The 17,665-nt window shown below is 39.2% G+C and overlaps 1 protein-coding gene across 3 annotated transcripts in view; it reads left to right on the forward strand.

The window, feature by feature from the left end:
- Positions 1-17,665, forward strand: part of LOC127658566 (neuropilin-2-like) — a 96,281-nt gene that overhangs the window by 28,419 nt on the left and 50,197 nt on the right. For all 3 annotated transcript variants that reach the window (XR_007972406.1, XR_007972407.1, XM_052147925.1), the window contains exons 4-7: positions 8,099-8,326; positions 10,170-10,325; positions 10,437-10,606; positions 14,915-15,070. Coding sequence is in view for 1 of the 3 variants with exons in the window: in XM_052147925.1 (XP_052003885.1) it covers positions 8,099-8,326; positions 10,170-10,325; positions 10,437-10,606; positions 14,915-15,070 (710 nt within the window). In the remaining 2 variants the exon portion in view is untranslated. The remainder of the gene's footprint in view (positions 1-8,098; positions 8,327-10,169; positions 10,326-10,436; positions 10,607-14,914; positions 15,071-17,665) is intronic.

Below are 17,665 nucleotides of genomic sequence, written 5' to 3' on the forward strand. Positions count from 1 at the left end.
TTCGAGTGGTCCATTTCAGAAAAATTTGTTATGAAGTTGCTGTACTCAAATTAAAACTATAGAGGGGCGAATACACTACAGTTGTGCCACATTTGTGTGCTGCCTTTCAGCGCAAATACTTGTATGTGTCTTATTCACTTACCTCCCACAATCCAGTGTAACCAGGTGCAATCATTGCTGAAATAGTGCTGCACTTGAATTCATTTCTACATTTCCAGCAAAGTGTCCAAGATCGCAGTTGTCAGCTACATCCACTACAATTTAGCATGTTTGGGAATTGTGCCGTTCAAATTGCAGTCAGAACAGATTTTTGTGGGTTCCATTGTCTGTTTTACATAGTGCCTTTAGTGAATCGGGAGTCAAAACAGTTAAAATAGACACTTTCAACGGACACATAATTTTTTGTGAATTCCCTCAAAGTATTAAAAAGCCCAGTATGTAAGATACTGCATATGAACCGCAATCATAAAAACCTCAGTTTTCAGATGTACACATGAGCCCATGTTTCTATTGCCATGGCTACAATATGAAACATCTCAGCCAATCAGATCTTCATCAGTAGAGGTCTAGTAGAGTAACAGCCAATGAAAGATCGCAAAACAACTGCCCTACAGCCAGAATGATGCCCGCATCCCATGTACTATCAATTAATAGTGGCTAATGGATGGAGATACTGCCCTCGGGAAGTTTTGATGCCCTTTTATGTTTACCAATCAAATAACAGCAATATTTTGTGTTATGAGACGCAGCTGTTTAAAATATCAATCTGTGGGGCAAATTAAGGGGTGAATCTCACAAAAATATAATGACATTTTTTTTACATTTATGTTAATATTTACATTTATTCTGCATTTAAGATCAATATAAGATATGCTGTATTCTTATATTTATAAAGAAAATTAATATATTATAAAATGAGGCCTATTGTAGGACCATTAGAAATTGTTGCACGATTAAGTACATTTACCTCGTAAATTCTCATTACTTGTAATGCTTCTGGACGTTTTATTGGGATTTGTTTACCGGGATTGTTTCTGTTTGTTTGTGTTTTTTGTAATTCCCATTATTCTTAATTGTAATTCTCATTAGATTCCCATTACAGTAATTTTTACATCTGGAAACACCACAGATCCAAAACAATCCTACTGTGCAGTGTTGACATTTTCTTTAATGTAAACATGACAACAAATATAAAATATTGACAAAATAATAAAGTTCAAGCTACATTCTTAAAGCCAGGAATCCCCACACATACATACTAAAACATTCGAGGCTGTATGGACACACTGATACTATAACAAAACTCCTCACACAGACCAACATCTGCATTATTACTCATGTGTATGACATAGACATGAATCATGCCAGCACACCTCCCACAGTCACTACAATAATCTTTCACACCCAAACACAATTCATTCATCCATGACAAACATTCCTATTCTACCCAGCAACGCTCCTATCAACCCCCCCACCATTTCCCCTCTGGCCACAGACAAACCCCGCCACACTCGCCAATCCCGGTGCTGAGCCTTCAACACACAGCCCAGCCGCAGCTTTCCCCTGCTGGAAGAGGGGTGGGGGAGAGTTCCCCCGACCTTCTGCGTGCTGGCTGTTTTTACCATGCTCACAAACATGAATTAATGAGAACAAAAAGGCTGATGGCGTCCGGGTCACTCATGCATGCTTACTGTAGCCCAGTACAGTAGCGGCTCAGTGGGGTTCTGGCCTACTATCTGCCTGTCTGAGGTGGCATGAGAATGAAGGTCAGCGCGTGACTGGCAGGGTCTCATAAGCACGCATACATGCTTGGCTATACTCACGCACAGCCTGTCTGAGAAACTGCCATAATGAAGCAGATTATCACCACTGCAGGGTAAAGGGTGACTGAAAGTAGATCTGACCCAATAATCTACAACCCCAATTCCGAAACTGTTGGGTCAGTATGAAATATAGTGATTTGTAAATTATAATCACCCTTTGCTATATTGAAAGAACCACAGCTACACATGATATGATGTTTTACCTTACCTTTTTTTTTTTTTTTAAATGTAAAGTAATTTCAGAACAGATGATTGCAACACACTCCAAAACATTTGGGACAGTCGAGTGTTTACCACTTTGGAACGTCACCATTTGTTCTAATAACACTTAAGCATTTGGGCACTGAAGACACAAGTTTGTTTAGTTTAAAAAGTGGAATTTTCCCCCAATCATCCATTATGTAGGTCTTTAGCTGCACAATTGTACAGGGTCTTCATTGCTATCTAATGTGCTTCATAATGCGCCACATATTCTTAATTGGAGACAGGTCAGGACTGCAGGCAGGCCAATCCAGCACCCACACTCTCTGCTTACACAGCCATGCACTTTTAATCCAGGCAATATGTGGTTTGAATTTGTCCTGCTGGAAAATGTAGGGATGTCCCTGGAAAAGACTGTGCTGGATGGCAGTATATGTTGCTCCAAAAATTTTATATATCTGTCTGCATTCATGGTGTTCTCACAAATGTGTGAGTTACCCATGCCATGGGCACTGACACACCCCTGGCCCATACAGACACTGGCTTTTGGACCTGACTATTATAACAACTCGGATGGTCCTTTTTCTCTTTGGCCTGGATAACACAGCGGCTGTGTTTTTCAAAAACTTTTCAAAATGTGGACTCTTCGGACCAAAAAACAGTTCCACTGTTCTACTTTCCATCTAAGATGAGACCAAGCCCAGAGAAGTTGGCAGTGCTTCTGGACAGTGTTGATGTAGGGCTTCTGCTTTGCATAATAAATTCTGTGGATGCAGCGGTGAGTGTTGTTGACTAACAAAGGTTTACTAAAGTTATTCCATGACCATGTTCATGATATCCATTACAGATGAATGATGTATTTTAAGACTGTGACGTCTGAGGGATCAGAGATCATGTGCATTCAGAAATGGTTTTCGTCTTGCCCTTTTTTGTACCGAGATTTGACCAGATTCCTTGAATCTTTTAACTATATTGTGCACTGTGGAGGGTGAAATGCCCAAAATCCTTCCAATTTGTGTTTGGGGAACATTGTCCTCAAGTGCTGGATTATTTGCTGAAGCATCTGTTGGCAAGTCGTGAACGATTCTTGTTCTTGAAGAACTAGGCTGTTTTTGGAGGTTCCTTATACAGTATACAGTACTATGACACCGTTGCATCACCTGTTTAACATCACCTGTTTCACATCGCCTTGTTATTTCAACTCGTCAAATTGTTATTAGTCTTAATTAGTCTCAACTTTTTATAATTCCCCCAATAAAATTCACATGGTTAAACATCATATTATGTGTAGATGTGGTGCTTTCAATACAGCATTGGGTGAATATAATTTACAAATCACTCCTTTTTGTTTTTATTAGCATTTTTCATACTGTCCCAACATTTTCGGAATTGGGGTTGTAAGAAACATTGCACGCGCAGTCTAAATGCTTTCACACAAATATGTTTGTGCGGTTTTAATGTGATGAGGATTGGAGGAATCTAATTGCAATAATAAAGATTCACCAATATGAAAAATATCACAAATAAGAAATCAATGTCCCACTTTATATTAGGTGTCTTTAACTACTTTGTACTAACATTAAAATACATACAATAAAATGTATTTTTTGTATAACTACATGATGTTCTGCAAAATTCTCACAATATTCTCATTTGCTGATACTGAGGTTGAGGTATGGGTAGGTTTAGACGTAGGGATAGGGTTGGGTTTAGGAAAAGGGTTGGGTTAGGGTTATGTTTACGAGTAAGGTAAACAGTGTTACGACAGATGTAATTAAATGCAGGTACTTCAAATGTGAGTACAATGCAACAACGGGCATGTACATAATAAGCACTGTTGTATCAAATACTTAAGTACTTACTATTTAAAGACACCTAAGTGGGTCTAAAATCTTTATGTCTCAAAAGTTTCTCATAGACAATGAGACTGAATAGAAAGCAAATGGAGACTTACTGTAAATCTTTGCTTAAGTCTTCTTTTCAGATTTTCTCCTAAGAAAAAGACTCCAAATATCTCATGTGTCGAAAATGTCACAAACTGTGCTCAGATTTGTCAAGAAACCAAAGTTTGTAATTGAAAGTTTGAGATTTCAGTATGAAATTCTCATAAGATTATTCAAATTATCTGAGCTATTCTATCCAAATAAATTTTAGCTCTATGCTCTTACTGTTTGTCAACAATTATCAAATTTTTACATTGCTTAAGAAATTTAAAGAGAAACATCTCAAAGAATTTTACTTAAATGAAACCTGAGCTATGAAAGCGCAAGCCCTGGACAATAGAATTTATTTTCATCATTGGTTTTGTACCGCTTTGTATTGTATCATACTTAAAGATTTAACGCATACATGGTAGTGACTAGAAAGGCTTTAGATTAGAACTTTTGGTGAGAAATCCTTAAGTGTTCTAAAAAACAAACCGTTTTCAGTTTGTTTTCAGGGTTCTTTTATAGCTATTTTTTTAAGCATTTGATTGGATTTTTGGGTTGTTGATTTGGTTGGAAACAAGACTCTGGATCAGTCCTCACCATTGTGTTATGTAAAGACAAGTTGAGAATTATTTTAGAGCTGTATTTCACCCACACAAGCATATGTAATGAGTTATTTATACTGCTGATCACTGCGGATGTGAGAAAGCATTAATAAGAAAGCAATGCGTCTGTACAGTATGTGTGAGGGGGGGAAAAAGCATTCAAACATGTGACAGATGCAAGCAGGTGCTGGTGTATATTCATGACCATTTGGCCTAGACTGTGAGTCCCACAAGCGCACACACACACACACACACACACACACACAGGCCTTGAACAGATGTAGAGTGCAGTATTAATCGAGTAGAGAGCAGTAAGTGTAACATTAACTGGGGCCTGCTGTCCCTCTGGGACCCGTCTCTCAAATGCCAGGGTGCCAGCCATTGCCAGATTTCTTGTGTGCTTTCCACACTGAGAGCCCTTGCGAGGGTGAGTGTGTTTGCATGTGATTGTGTGCATCATGAGTGTCGGGGTCAGGCCCCAAACCTTCACTGTGGGGTCATTGATCCGTGATTAAGGCCTCAGACACTACACTGCTCTGTCTGCGACTCTAGAACTTTAAATAGAGCTCTGTTAATTTTGGAACGGGATAAGATTAATTTAGGGATCTTGCTGCCATGGAGGAACAGCACTGTTAGTGTTAGGGAATACAATGCTATATTGGGTGATAGAGACTGTGTATAGGTGATTTGAGGACATGTACTACACTTGCCACTTGTGGTGGTGGCGTAGTGGGCTAAAGCACAACTATTAATCAGAAGGTCGCTGGTTCGATCCCCACAGCCATCACCATTGTGTCCTTGAGCAAGGCACTTAACTCCAGGTTGCTCCGGGGGGATTGTCCCTGTAATAAGTGCACTGTAAGTCACTTTGGATAAATGCATAAATGTACTCATGATACACAGTTATCACTCCCCATCTCTGCGGTTACACATTGAGTTCCCATGCAACTGCTTGGCTAATGCAAGTATTTGAGCTACTGAAGAGTTAAGAGTCACAGATCAGTGCACATATGTTCTTAGATCCTTTAATATTTTGCTCCCTCTCTGAGCCCACCTCCTATTCTAAACACCTGTCAACATCTTCTCAAACTAATATATATATATATATATATATCTCTATCTATCTATCTATATATATCTTGCCAATCTGTTACTCTTTTTTTTTTTGTGTCTCTGCCTCAATGGGATGCATGTATCTTCGGTACTATTATTTTTTAACTCATTTTAGTGGCACTCACTGTGCTTCTAACAGATATGAGATTGCAAGTATACTTTGGAATTTGTTTTGCACACTGTGTGTGTGTGTGTGTGTGTGTGTGTGTGTGTGTGTGTGTGTGTGTGTGTGTGTGTGTGTGTGTGTGTGTGTGTGTGTGTGTCTTTCTGCGCAGTAGTATGCGCACAGTGATTTGCATCTCTCAGAAGAGATAGCATTACACATTAAAATTATGTGCATCGTGTCAAAGGCTGCTGGTGACTTGGCATGTAGAACATGTTTGTTGGCTGAAGGTGAAGCATGACTGTGCATGTGTTGGCATACAAAACAATAACCCTTGAGATAAAAAGCCTAATACTGTCCAGCAGAGGCTTACATCCAGCATAAAACCACACAGGTTTACTACACAGCCTTAAAAGAATATATATATATATATTTGTCATTTGTAATCACCCTCATGCCATTCAAAACTTATACAACTTTCTTTATACTGTTAAACACAAAAGGAGATCTTTAGCAGAATGTTCAGGCTGTTTGTATTCTTACAATTAAAGTGGTTGGGGATTTAAACAAATTGACCTTGCTTCTGAATTAAAAAAAAAAAAAAAAAAACGATTGCAGTAAATATTTCAGACTCTGTGTGAAGAAGTTCATAAAGATTATTCTTTTCATTCTGAAGTCTTGCCATGCATGTTTTAAAGGCTGGACTTGCGAATATGCTTGTACACAGGCTGTAACCACATATCCAGGATTTGTGGGATTCTGAAATAATAAAATGAATTAAAGGAATGTTTGTTGTAATTAAGCTCAATCGACAGCATTTCTGGAAAAATATTGATTACCAGAAAATTTTATTCTAACCCGTCCTTCCTTTTTCATTATAAAAAAGCAAAAATCTGGGTTACAGTGAGGCACTTACAATGTGTGTTAACATGATTTTTGTGTGATAAAATTGGTTACTAAACTTTTCTGTTTTAAGTTATATAGAATTTTACATTTTGTTGTCATAGCAATGTAACATTGTTAAAAATCTTAAACATTTTTAAGCCATAAAAACTGACTTAAATGTTGTTTCAGCTCAAATAATACACAAGTTTTAACAGAAGAATGAATAAGCAGAAGTGCTTTTATAGAATTATAAACACAAGCCTCACATTTCTGCTTTTGAACTACTTTTGAGCAGAAATGTGGGGGTCAATGATTGGAGTAATAATTGACCCCCATTCACTTCCATTGGAAGTGCCTCACTGTAACCCAAATATTTGTTTTTTTAAAGAAAAGGAGAGACAAGTAAAATGTATTTTTTATTTTTTTTGTGGTTATCTACATTTGTCACACATGCTGTCGATTGAGCTGAACTTGTTTTGAACCCGGAAAATTCCTTTAAGAATTAACTATTGAAAACCCCATGTAAGTCAACCATTATTCTGTATACTGGAGAAATGATATCTGAACATTGTCGCCATCAAAGTCTTTAGTATTTATGGCTCTGGCATAAAGTTTTCCTGTGTGGTAGCTCCTAAAACCTTGATATGTGAATGCATATCATGCAATGTTATGCCCTTACATGATACCTTAGCTTGATTCTGCACTGAGCACCACTACAGTTGTGTCTCTGTAACAGAAATCAGTCCTCCTTCATTAAACCCTCACACACAAGCATTTAGTATGAGAAACTTTGAGTGCTGCTTCAGAGTCCTGCAGTAAATGAATATTGACAGTAGCTCCAGGGATGGGAAATCACTCTAATTCAGCACTTTTACAGATGAAGGATTTTTCTGTAAAGATTTAAAGCTTCACTTTGATGAATGTTCTCATTTTCACTCACATCAATATGTTTTTCTCAGAGAGCTAAAGTGAGAGATATGAGTGTATCTCTCTCTCTCTCTCTCTCTCTCTCTCTCTCTCTCTCTCTCTCTCCTCCAAATTATATGAGCAAATTGTAGAGCAAGTAATGTTCTTTGTCAATGCTCCAAAACAAGTCCACTCTCTGATGTCTCATATGAAACTTAATATCTTGAACATACGGTGGCTCCCAAATGTATTTGGACACTGAAGTAACATTTGAAAATATATGAATTTCATTGCATATATGACAAAATAACTAACTGGGATCTGCAAACAAATGATGCTAAAGCTTTTCTCAGAACTAACTTCACTTATATACCATTTTATATAAATAGATAAATATATTTTGTTATGAAATACATTTATACATGTTTAGTGTGTCTTAAGGGTCCAAATACTTTTGGGAACCACAGTTCAGGTATACTGTAAGTGTTTTTTTTAGCTGTTGTGTTCATGTTTTGTGCTCATTTGTATCCTCAGGCTCTGACTGTTCCCGAAACTTCACCAGTTCATCAGGCATAATCGAGTCTCCTGGCTTCCCTGACAAATACCCCCACAATCTAGAGTGCACCTTCATCATCATCGTTCCTCCTAACATGGACGTCACCCTTACCTTCCTGACCTTCGACCTGGAAAATGACCCCTTGCAGGGGTCGGAGGGCGAGTGCAAGTACGACTGGCTGGTGGTGTGGGATGGCCTCCCACAGGGTAAGTCTAGATGCCTGTAATCCCGAAGAATTCCGTGTGGATTTATAGTAGAATTCGGATTAGGACTGCAGTATTCCAAGTCCAGAACACCCATGACTTTAAGAGGATTGTGTTTCCCTCTGACCTCATTGTCTGCTTTGAGATCAGTATGTCGCATGTCTGCCATACATAATTTGGTCACTTAATGATTTCAAATCCTCATACCATTCACTATCACACTATGGGACTCTGTCTGAGCCATCTGGATAGTTTATCCACCATTCTATACAGCTGTTCACTCTTACCCTTGTGACACGCACATGCCGGTCCATTGCAAGCGTTTTTAGCAGCTCCACAGTATAAAGCTCAGGCTCATTGCTGTTGTGCTGTTACTGAGGCTGCCTTTGGAGCTATTTTTGTGCAGAGTTTTGACAGATGAAAGTGGAGCCCTGGGCTTTGCTTTGCCTTGCCTTATCTACAGCAGGCGGGCCAAAAAGACACGGCACCCCTATTCTCCAACACAGAGGGGTAAATGAGAGGAAGTATTGGGGGTAACAGCAGCCACGGTAACCTTGATCAGTAAAGGGAAAATGGGGTGTGAATAACACATGGATTTAATCCATGTCTGGAATAGAGTGGTGGGGAATACTCGTTTTCCCCCAGCTGTCTTGTTAATACTTCAGTCCTGAATCCCCCCCAAACACACACACACTAGCACAACAGCTCATTGCTGTTTTTTTTTTTGATTGATTGTTTATTTCATTCATGGATATTTTCCATTAACTTACTTCATCCTCATATATATCATTTATAAAACCATGTGAGTCTGGTTAGGGATTCATATTTTATCACTGCACATGAACATACAGTATAATCAGATAACAAGAACAGTAGACACGCTAAGACACCAGTACACTGAAGGATCACCCTGGTGGAAAAACTAGGTCATACCAGTTAATGTGGTCAAGCTGTTTTTAGAAAGATTTTGTGGTCTGCTAGCCCAAACTAGTTGATGATGGTTTGCTAGTTCAAAACTAGGATCACAAGCTGGAAGTCCAGCTGATCAACAAAACAAAAAAACATATTCTTATAGCTGTAATGCAACCTAACATTTTACAATCTGAAATGAGATGATAAACGCAAAAAAAAAAAAAAAAAAACATTTTCATTTTGGGGTGACGTGGAGAGGTTTTCTGGTGCTCAGCACCATCAAAGGAGAGAGAGTCATTTCAACCAACATGTTCAAGAGCTCATGCTGTATTATAGCCATTTCCTCTCCAAAAAAAAGAAAATCAATGTGTGTGATTGATACAAGTCTATTTCACCCATCCAAGACTGTGTTTGTGTGTACAAGGGTGGAGGATGGATTCATGATTGTGAGACAGCACCCTCTCTACAGCATTAGAGCTTGGAATAACTAAATCATGTACATCTGTTAACACACCAATGTCCTGGGATTCAAAGAAGCAGTGTTATATAGGTTGACTATACAGACACATATGGAATATAACCATTCTAATCCTCAGGGTGGCCAGCTGGAGCAAGATGAAGAAATGTGACCAGTTCACATCCCAGCACTATGAAATCATTTTCCCACATCCCTTTTGTGGACAGTTTTACTGATCTTTAGTACACACAGCCCTGCATATAGCTCTGAGTCCCTCCGGATGCCCAATCAGAGCTTACATTTGTCAGTTAGGGTTTTCATATATTAAAGCCAGACTTTGCTGTTCTGTTTCCAGTTTTATTATTATTTTAATACCATAATGGTAGACAGATAGAATGAACAGGTTTTTGGTTGCTTGTTTTTTCTTTTTTTTTGGTCTTGATTCTATTGTTATTTTTCAATTTCTGTGTTTTGCAGTTGGCCCTTTAATTGGACGACATTGCGGTACCAAAATCCCAGCTGAAATACAATCATCTACGGGTATCCTTTCTCTATCCTTTCACACAGACATGGCCGTAGCCAAAGATGGCTTCTCGGCCCGCTACAACATGACACTCAAGGAGGTCAATGACAGTAAGTGTTCCTTCTTTCTTTATACTTGCCCCAACACTGTCGTGCTTTTTACTTGCATCTCTTTGTTCTTTCAAATCTACATTCAGAGAAATCTTTCTGTGTGTTCCTCAGACTTCCACTGCAGTAGTGCTCTTGGCATGGAGTCAGGCAAGATCAGCGATGACCAGATCTCTGCATCGTCAACCTTCTATGATGGCCGTTGGTCTCCAAGACAGGCTCGCCTTAATTTTGAGGACAACGCATGGACGCCCAATGAGGACAGCAACAAGGAATACATCCAGGCATGGTTTTATTTCTCTATACATCTCTTACTTGCACATTTCCATCTCCTTTTCTGGCATATTTAATCTTTATTGTGTCCACAACAATGATGGCCATGTAAATATGCAAACACAGATGCAAATGCTCGGTTAGCACGGTGCTTGTGTGCTTTCCCTTAAACATACTTAGCGTGCACTCTTGCATTACTGTGGAGGGAACGAACCTTACAACTCAACGGGATAATAAAGTTACCTTGAAATGTCTGCCGGTAGTGTTCAAACCGGTAGTTTTATTATTCAGGTAGCTAGCTTTAAAAATATCAGCTAATGAACTTGTTCATCAAGATTGTTTTGAAACCATTGATCTGCCGCAACAGTATTTTACCTGAAAGAGAAAACTAGCTGTAGAAGTGGATGCTTTATGCAAATGTTCTCTATAGCTATGTGTTCTTGTGTTGTGTCAGAAAGCAAAATCAAGCTTGGAGTAGCTTGAAGTGGGTGAGTTTGCATACTTGCATAGACCATGTTTTGTGCTTGTAGCTTCATGAGCTGTCTCTTCATTCCCCATTTAATATACTTTGGCTAAAATTTTAAAAGGCATGAAATTCTATGTTTCGAAGTCTCAAGAAATTTGATTTTTGTGTGATCAAAATTCATATTCTGAGTCACTCAGATTAGGTGCCAGACCACGGCTTTGGATTGACACACATTACCTTTGGTATTACCTTTTATTGGCTTGTCGTATTTGTGTCAGGATGTTGCTGAGTTGTAGGCTTCTGGTAGAACTCACAGCTGTTGTGTTGTGTTAACACCTGACAACAGACCATCACTCTCAGGGTCCACAGCCCAGACATCCATCTTGACAACAGCTGTTATAAATGCCAACATGCCCGAGGACCATACTTTATACCAAACGTGTGTGTGTGTGTGTGTGTGTGTGTGTGTGTGTGTGTGTGTGTGTGTGTGTGTGTGTGTGTGTGTGTGTGTGTGTGTGTGTGTGTGTGTGTGTGTGTGTGTGTGTGTGTGTGTGTGTGTGTGTGTGTGTGTGTGTGTGTGTGTGTGTGTGTGTGTGTGTGTAAGGACAGAGTTTGTTGTAGTTGATATCCACATAATACGATACACATTGCGAATCATATGGCATGATTTGATACATCTCGATTCATAATTGCATTGCGAAACTGCGGCAAATGCACATAAGACACCCAGTATGTCAGCGAGAGAGTGAATTTGCAGGATCAGTATCTGTCTCTTTCACGAGGTCACATTAAAATACATGTTGTTTTGAAAGCCACAAGACTCAAACATAATCCATGTTGGTATAAAAATAGTGTGATAAAACTGCTTACTCTCCTTCTCTGTGTAAAGTTGTAATCATGTCATAACCATGTAAATCCAGTAATTCTGCATAGTATGCTTAAGGATGTCAGAAGACATACGTTTATCCACTTAGAAAAGATGCTTTAGACAACTTTACAGTCCCATTAATAAATAGGTTTATTTAATAGGAGGGCCTGGGTACCTCAGCAAGTAAAGACACTGACCACACCTGGAGCTGCAAGTTCGAATCCAGGGCATGCTGAGTGACTCCAGTCAGGCTTCCTAAGCAACCAAATGGTTGCTAGGGTGGGTAGAGTCAGTTTGGGTTAACATCCTTGTGGTCACTATAATGTGGTAATGTGGCGTATAGTGAGTTGTGCATGGATACCGCGCAGAATAGCGTGAGACTCCGCATGCGCTAGGTCTCCACGGTAACGCGCTCCGCAGGTTACGTGATAAGATGCGCGGATTGACTGTCTCAGACGCGGAGGCAACTGAGATTCGTCCTCCGCCACCCGGATTGAGGTGAGTCACTACGCCACCATGAGGACCTAGAGCGCATTGGGAACAGGGCATGCCAAATTGGGGAGAAAAGGGGACAAAATAAATAAAATAATATAAAAAATAAATAAATAGGTTTTTGAATCATTTATAGATAATTCATGCAAATGCTTTAACAAACAATACAAGCTTAACATTTCTGCTTTTAAACTCTGGAACACTTGCCCCATTTATTTCCATTGTAAGTGCATTATTGTAACTGCGATTTGTATTATAATTTTTTTTTAACTGAGAGACGAGTTTAAATAAATTTCTATAGTAATCAAAATTATACTACTGTACAAATGCTATATGAGAGTGCAGCCTTATTTATACTTGTAATATTCCTATAACAGTTAATAAGATCTTATTGTGTGTGCTCCTTTTCCCATTGATTCAGCCATTGTCTTTCTCGCTATTTCTCCCCCTCTCTGTTTATACAATTCATCAGGGACTGATGTATTCTACCCTTCCATCTCAAATGTGGTGGGCTGCATCTCTCTTTCTCTCTCTCTCTCTTCTCTGGGCACAGGAGCTGATGATGCACAGCCCGCACTGATGGTAACAGCCATTTGATTGATTGAGGGTCCTTTCCTAGGAATAAATAGTTAGCAGCAGTCCTGGGTTCTATTGGTTTTTTTTTTTTTTTGTCTAGGTGTGTTTCTCTTTGGCCCTAAGCAGCTTTACAGAAGGTAGTGCGTGTGTGCGTGCTTGTATCTGTGTGTGAAAGCCACACCAGTCTCTCTGACAGATAACAAACGCTGCAGTTTTCCCGCTCATGTTCGGATGACATCCTGCTGAGCGGGAGAGAGCCAAGGATCATGGGTAACAGCCCTCAAGGACTGGTGCTGCATGCCTGATTAAAGACCTTGCTGCAGTCGAGGCGGAGCAGTAGAGAGGCAGCTATCGTACTGTAATCATCATCATCACCGTGTGTGTGTGTGTGTGTGGGGGGGTATTAAAGTAAGCAGGGGTGATAATCTGTGTGCAGAGAGGGAGGGTTAGTATCGATCAGAGCTGAGGTGATTGAGCTTAAGTCTCTGATAACACCTTTGCTGATCTGTAGGGATGGTGAGACTCATATTCCCACAGCTCTATCCATCTTTCAGCTCCTCTCTCTTGAACATTCCTCTCTCATCCCTCCTTCTGCTTCCTCTCAGTTGACTCTCCCATCATTCTCACAATATCCTATTTGTAGTGGTGCTTGCTAAGGGAAGGGATTTGAACAAACCCCTAACCCAAAGTATTAAATCTCGGCATGTAATACATCTCTTACCATTTGTGCTATGAACATAAATGATGACTAATGTCATGTGGCTTGCTAAGGAAAATTATTGGACAATAAAAAAGCCAGAAAAATCCCATACACTTACATTGATGGAGGGACCTGAGTCATATCTAGTGACAGAGACTTGTGGATGGGCTCTTTTCAGGGCTCCAGACTGCGACTAAAATAAAAATTATTGATTGCGACAATAATTAAAAATCTAGTCACCATTGGCAACAATCGGGTTGTGTGCGTTTCTTAAGATATTATCTTATGAGTTATTGAATACATCTTTAGAGCATCCACCAGTGTGTCTCGCCGCTTTTGACCTGTTCTGCTGAAAGAGCTCGCTGCACCACACGCAACAACAAACCCAGCACAAGAGTCGTGAACAAATGACTCTTTTGAGGGTTTGGACTCAGGAACTCAGGTTAGCAGTTTAAATCATATAGATATATAGATCTAAATAATCAAGCTTCTGACTTGTAAAAAAACTATTACACAAAGTGCAAACATTCATTGATGCTCAAGAAGACAACAAACTACTATATGCATACTATATGTAAATATCTATGATGTAGATTCTAAAGAGCAGTACTAAATAAAAAAAAATCTTACATTTATATAAATTATGAAAGGAGTGTGAACATTTATGAGCCAAAAGGTAATGCAAATTTATTTAAACTATAAATAATGTTTATTAAACCTCTGATTAAAGGGTAAGCTGTCTTTTTCTTCAGCTTTTTATCTTGTTTCTAAACAACAATCTAAATCGAGCAATTCTGTGATTTGGCGACTAAAAACAGCCATTTGGCTCCTTAATATTTCAGTTTAGGCCCCAATGGATCCTAAGTAATTATTTTAGTTTGGAGCCCTGCCTTTTGACTATTGCTGTTGGAAACAACCCAGAAAACCCTAGAAACCACCTATAGAGACACACTATAAAATAACCTTAGCAACTGGTTTCTTTAGCTTATTTGGTAGAGAATAATGCTAGCAATGCCAAAGTCATAGATTCAGTTCCCAGGCAACATGAAAACTAATATAAAGTATGCCTTGCACTGTCACGCCTCAGTCATGTCTTATAAAAAATGTCAAAGTAATTTTTTTGTTGTTGCTATTTTTTTTTTTTTTGTCTGATCATGTATATCTAAGATCTCTCTTCCCCTCCTCATTTCTTATCCCTCTCTCCTCTTCATCCTCAGGTGGACCTGCATTTCCTGAAGGTCCTGACGGGCATCGCCACCCAGGGCGCTGTCTCCAAGGAGACACACAAGTCCTACTTTGTCACTACCTTTAAACTGGAGGTCAGCACTAATGGAGAGGACTGGATGATCTACCGCTATGGCAAGAACCACAAGGTAGGATCATGTGGGAATGCCACGTTTGGGAATATGTGGGATTGTATAAACTGAAGAGAGAAATAGCAGGTGGTTGGTTCTCTCTCAACTGTGTGTAGCAGGCAGAGCTACACATGTACAACTAATAAACTTGCTAGCCAGCTTTAACAAGAGAGAAAAAAGTTGCAGGGACCTTTGTTTAACTGTAATGTTCCTCTATTCCGGTCTTATATCTTTTGACCTCTTAGACCAGCATGGTGTGTTTTGGTCTTGTAGTGAGGCTGTGGTGGGTTTGTTTGAAAATGGTGTTTTCTGTTTTCAGTCACTCCTGTAGCATATGTTATATGTTGGATGCTGGTGCCCAGCATGGGATGATGGTGTGCTGGCATCCCCATAAGACTCTTAAATGTTAAACCCTGTTCGCAAAATACTTCTGTCTTGTAATGTATTTCTGAGTGAAAAAATATATATTATAATGAGAAAAAATATACTGTATGGCAGTACTTGATTTTTCCATTGATCAGATCATGAAACTAATTAAGTCAAACCTAAATAAGAATTTGCTAAAACAATGCCTTAATAGCCTTTTGGATATTTGTTAACATTATCCAATAGCCTGTATGGCCTAGGTGATGTCAGCTAAAAAGAGGAAGAGCAAATTATTACATTTTGATTAAAGGGGACAAAGGCTATTTTAAATTTGGAATGATGTGCATTGAAGAATCGTTCACGATAAGACCAGAAATGTGCATTAAGTAAAAAGTTCAAATGAGTGAAAATGTCATAAGGCTCCCTCCTGTGTGGCACATGCATCTAATCTTTTTTTATTATTAACAAAACCCGTGTAAATCCTATTTGAGGCTGATTGCTTGACAGGGCAACATCTGAAAGCTCTGATGTTACTATGATGATTTTGGAAGAAATTGAGAATTGCCAACCAGATACGTCCTAGCCACCACCAACTGTCATTAGGGTCTTTAGTCCTGGACCCCCTGCTGGAATAGCCTGTGCTTTAATCTCCCAGAAAATCTCCAAGCTTAGTCCTCACTTAATGTGCTGTGTATTTGTAGCTTTAGTTTCAGTTCTGATAAGCTTTGTTAAGAAGTCTCTCTGTATCGGAATGGGAGATATGCTTGACCAATCTGTGTCTATTTATGAACTGTACCATTTAATAATCTACTATTTATTCATACGCCTGGAAGAAACATATTTTCATGTTGGCAGCTATCTCGCAAGATTGTCCAGCCCTGCAGATAAACTGTCTGTCTGAATGGTTTCAGGCATGGCGTTTAATATAGCCAAATACCGCAATATAGATTAACAGGAAATAATGTGTCTGCATTGAATGAAAATGTAAATTTGTAATGCTGTAAAAAAAATTCACATAGGTGTCTATGTGAACAGGCTCAGAGTCAGCTAGGTTATTATTATTCCGGATGTGTGGTGATCATTTAGATTGATAGTAGCACATCATGCCGTCGTCAGGTCTGTGTGTTTCTTGGTTGCAGAGATCACTGACAGATGTGTGTGTTTGTCTGTCTTTGTGTTTAGGGACAAACAGGAAGATCTTCTGAAGAAATCACTGTTGCCTGGTGGTTGATAGTCTCTTTGTAAGGTGTTTATGGTGTAGAAAGTGTTGTGGTGGTTTGAATGAGGTGAACACACAAGGTAATGTTAATTTACCCCAAATGGGCCTTTTATATTGAAGACAATGCCAACGGAGAGTGAATGAGGGGAAAGCCATGTAGACCGAGTTTGTCAGCAGGGATGTAGAAATGAATGATGATGTTGCCTTCGTGGGTGATAATGGTCCTTATGCAGGGTTGAGTGGATCCAAGTACATTGTGAGCAGGGATAGAGGTGAAAGTCAACCAGGCTAGGTTCAGTCTGTTTCTGTGAAGAAGAACAGAAAGAAAATAGCAGTCGTGTTCTGGAGTTATATACTCACCTGACTAGACAGGCCTTGGCTTTTGGTGCGGGTTGCTAGGGGTGACGCATGCTTGCATATGATCAGCTAGCCACAGAATCATATCAGCAGCATTGAGCTTAATTTCTTCTCAAACTCCCTTCTTTGGCAGTACTCACAGTTCAAAACCAGATTACCTGCAGCTCACTCATTCAACCAGAGCTGCACAGTTCTGATAAGAACACACACACACACACACACACACACACAGATACGTGTGCGGCTAACCTATGTTAGTACATCCTAACCTAAACTGAACCTCATAATAGAATGATTTGACAATGCAATACAATAATAAGCATAAAATAGTCAATGTTTAAGTATACATAGCTCTTTTAATCAATGCTTTTAATGAAATGTAACTTTATTTATAATCAGCATTTCTTTTGACTGCACTTTGTTATTGCCTTTTCCATTGAGAAAACATGCAATGCTGTAACCGTATAAGCAGTGGCATAGCCACTTAATTAGACCCAGGCCCACCCAGAATATTAGAGATCATTCTTTGACTTCAAATATACATTTAAAAATAGTTTTTAAAATGCATAAATGCTGATTCCTGAAATTGTGAAAGAACTGTTTGAATGAACTGAAAGAACTGTATTGCTGTATCCAAAGATATTTTGGCGAAACTTACCCAACCTACCCAA

Source organism: Xyrauchen texanus, chromosome 18 (genome assembly GCF_025860055.1).
Source record: "Xyrauchen texanus isolate HMW12.3.18 chromosome 18, RBS_HiC_50CHRs, whole genome shotgun sequence".
Taxonomy (NCBI): Eukaryota; Metazoa; Chordata; class Actinopteri; order Cypriniformes; family Catostomidae; genus Xyrauchen; species Xyrauchen texanus.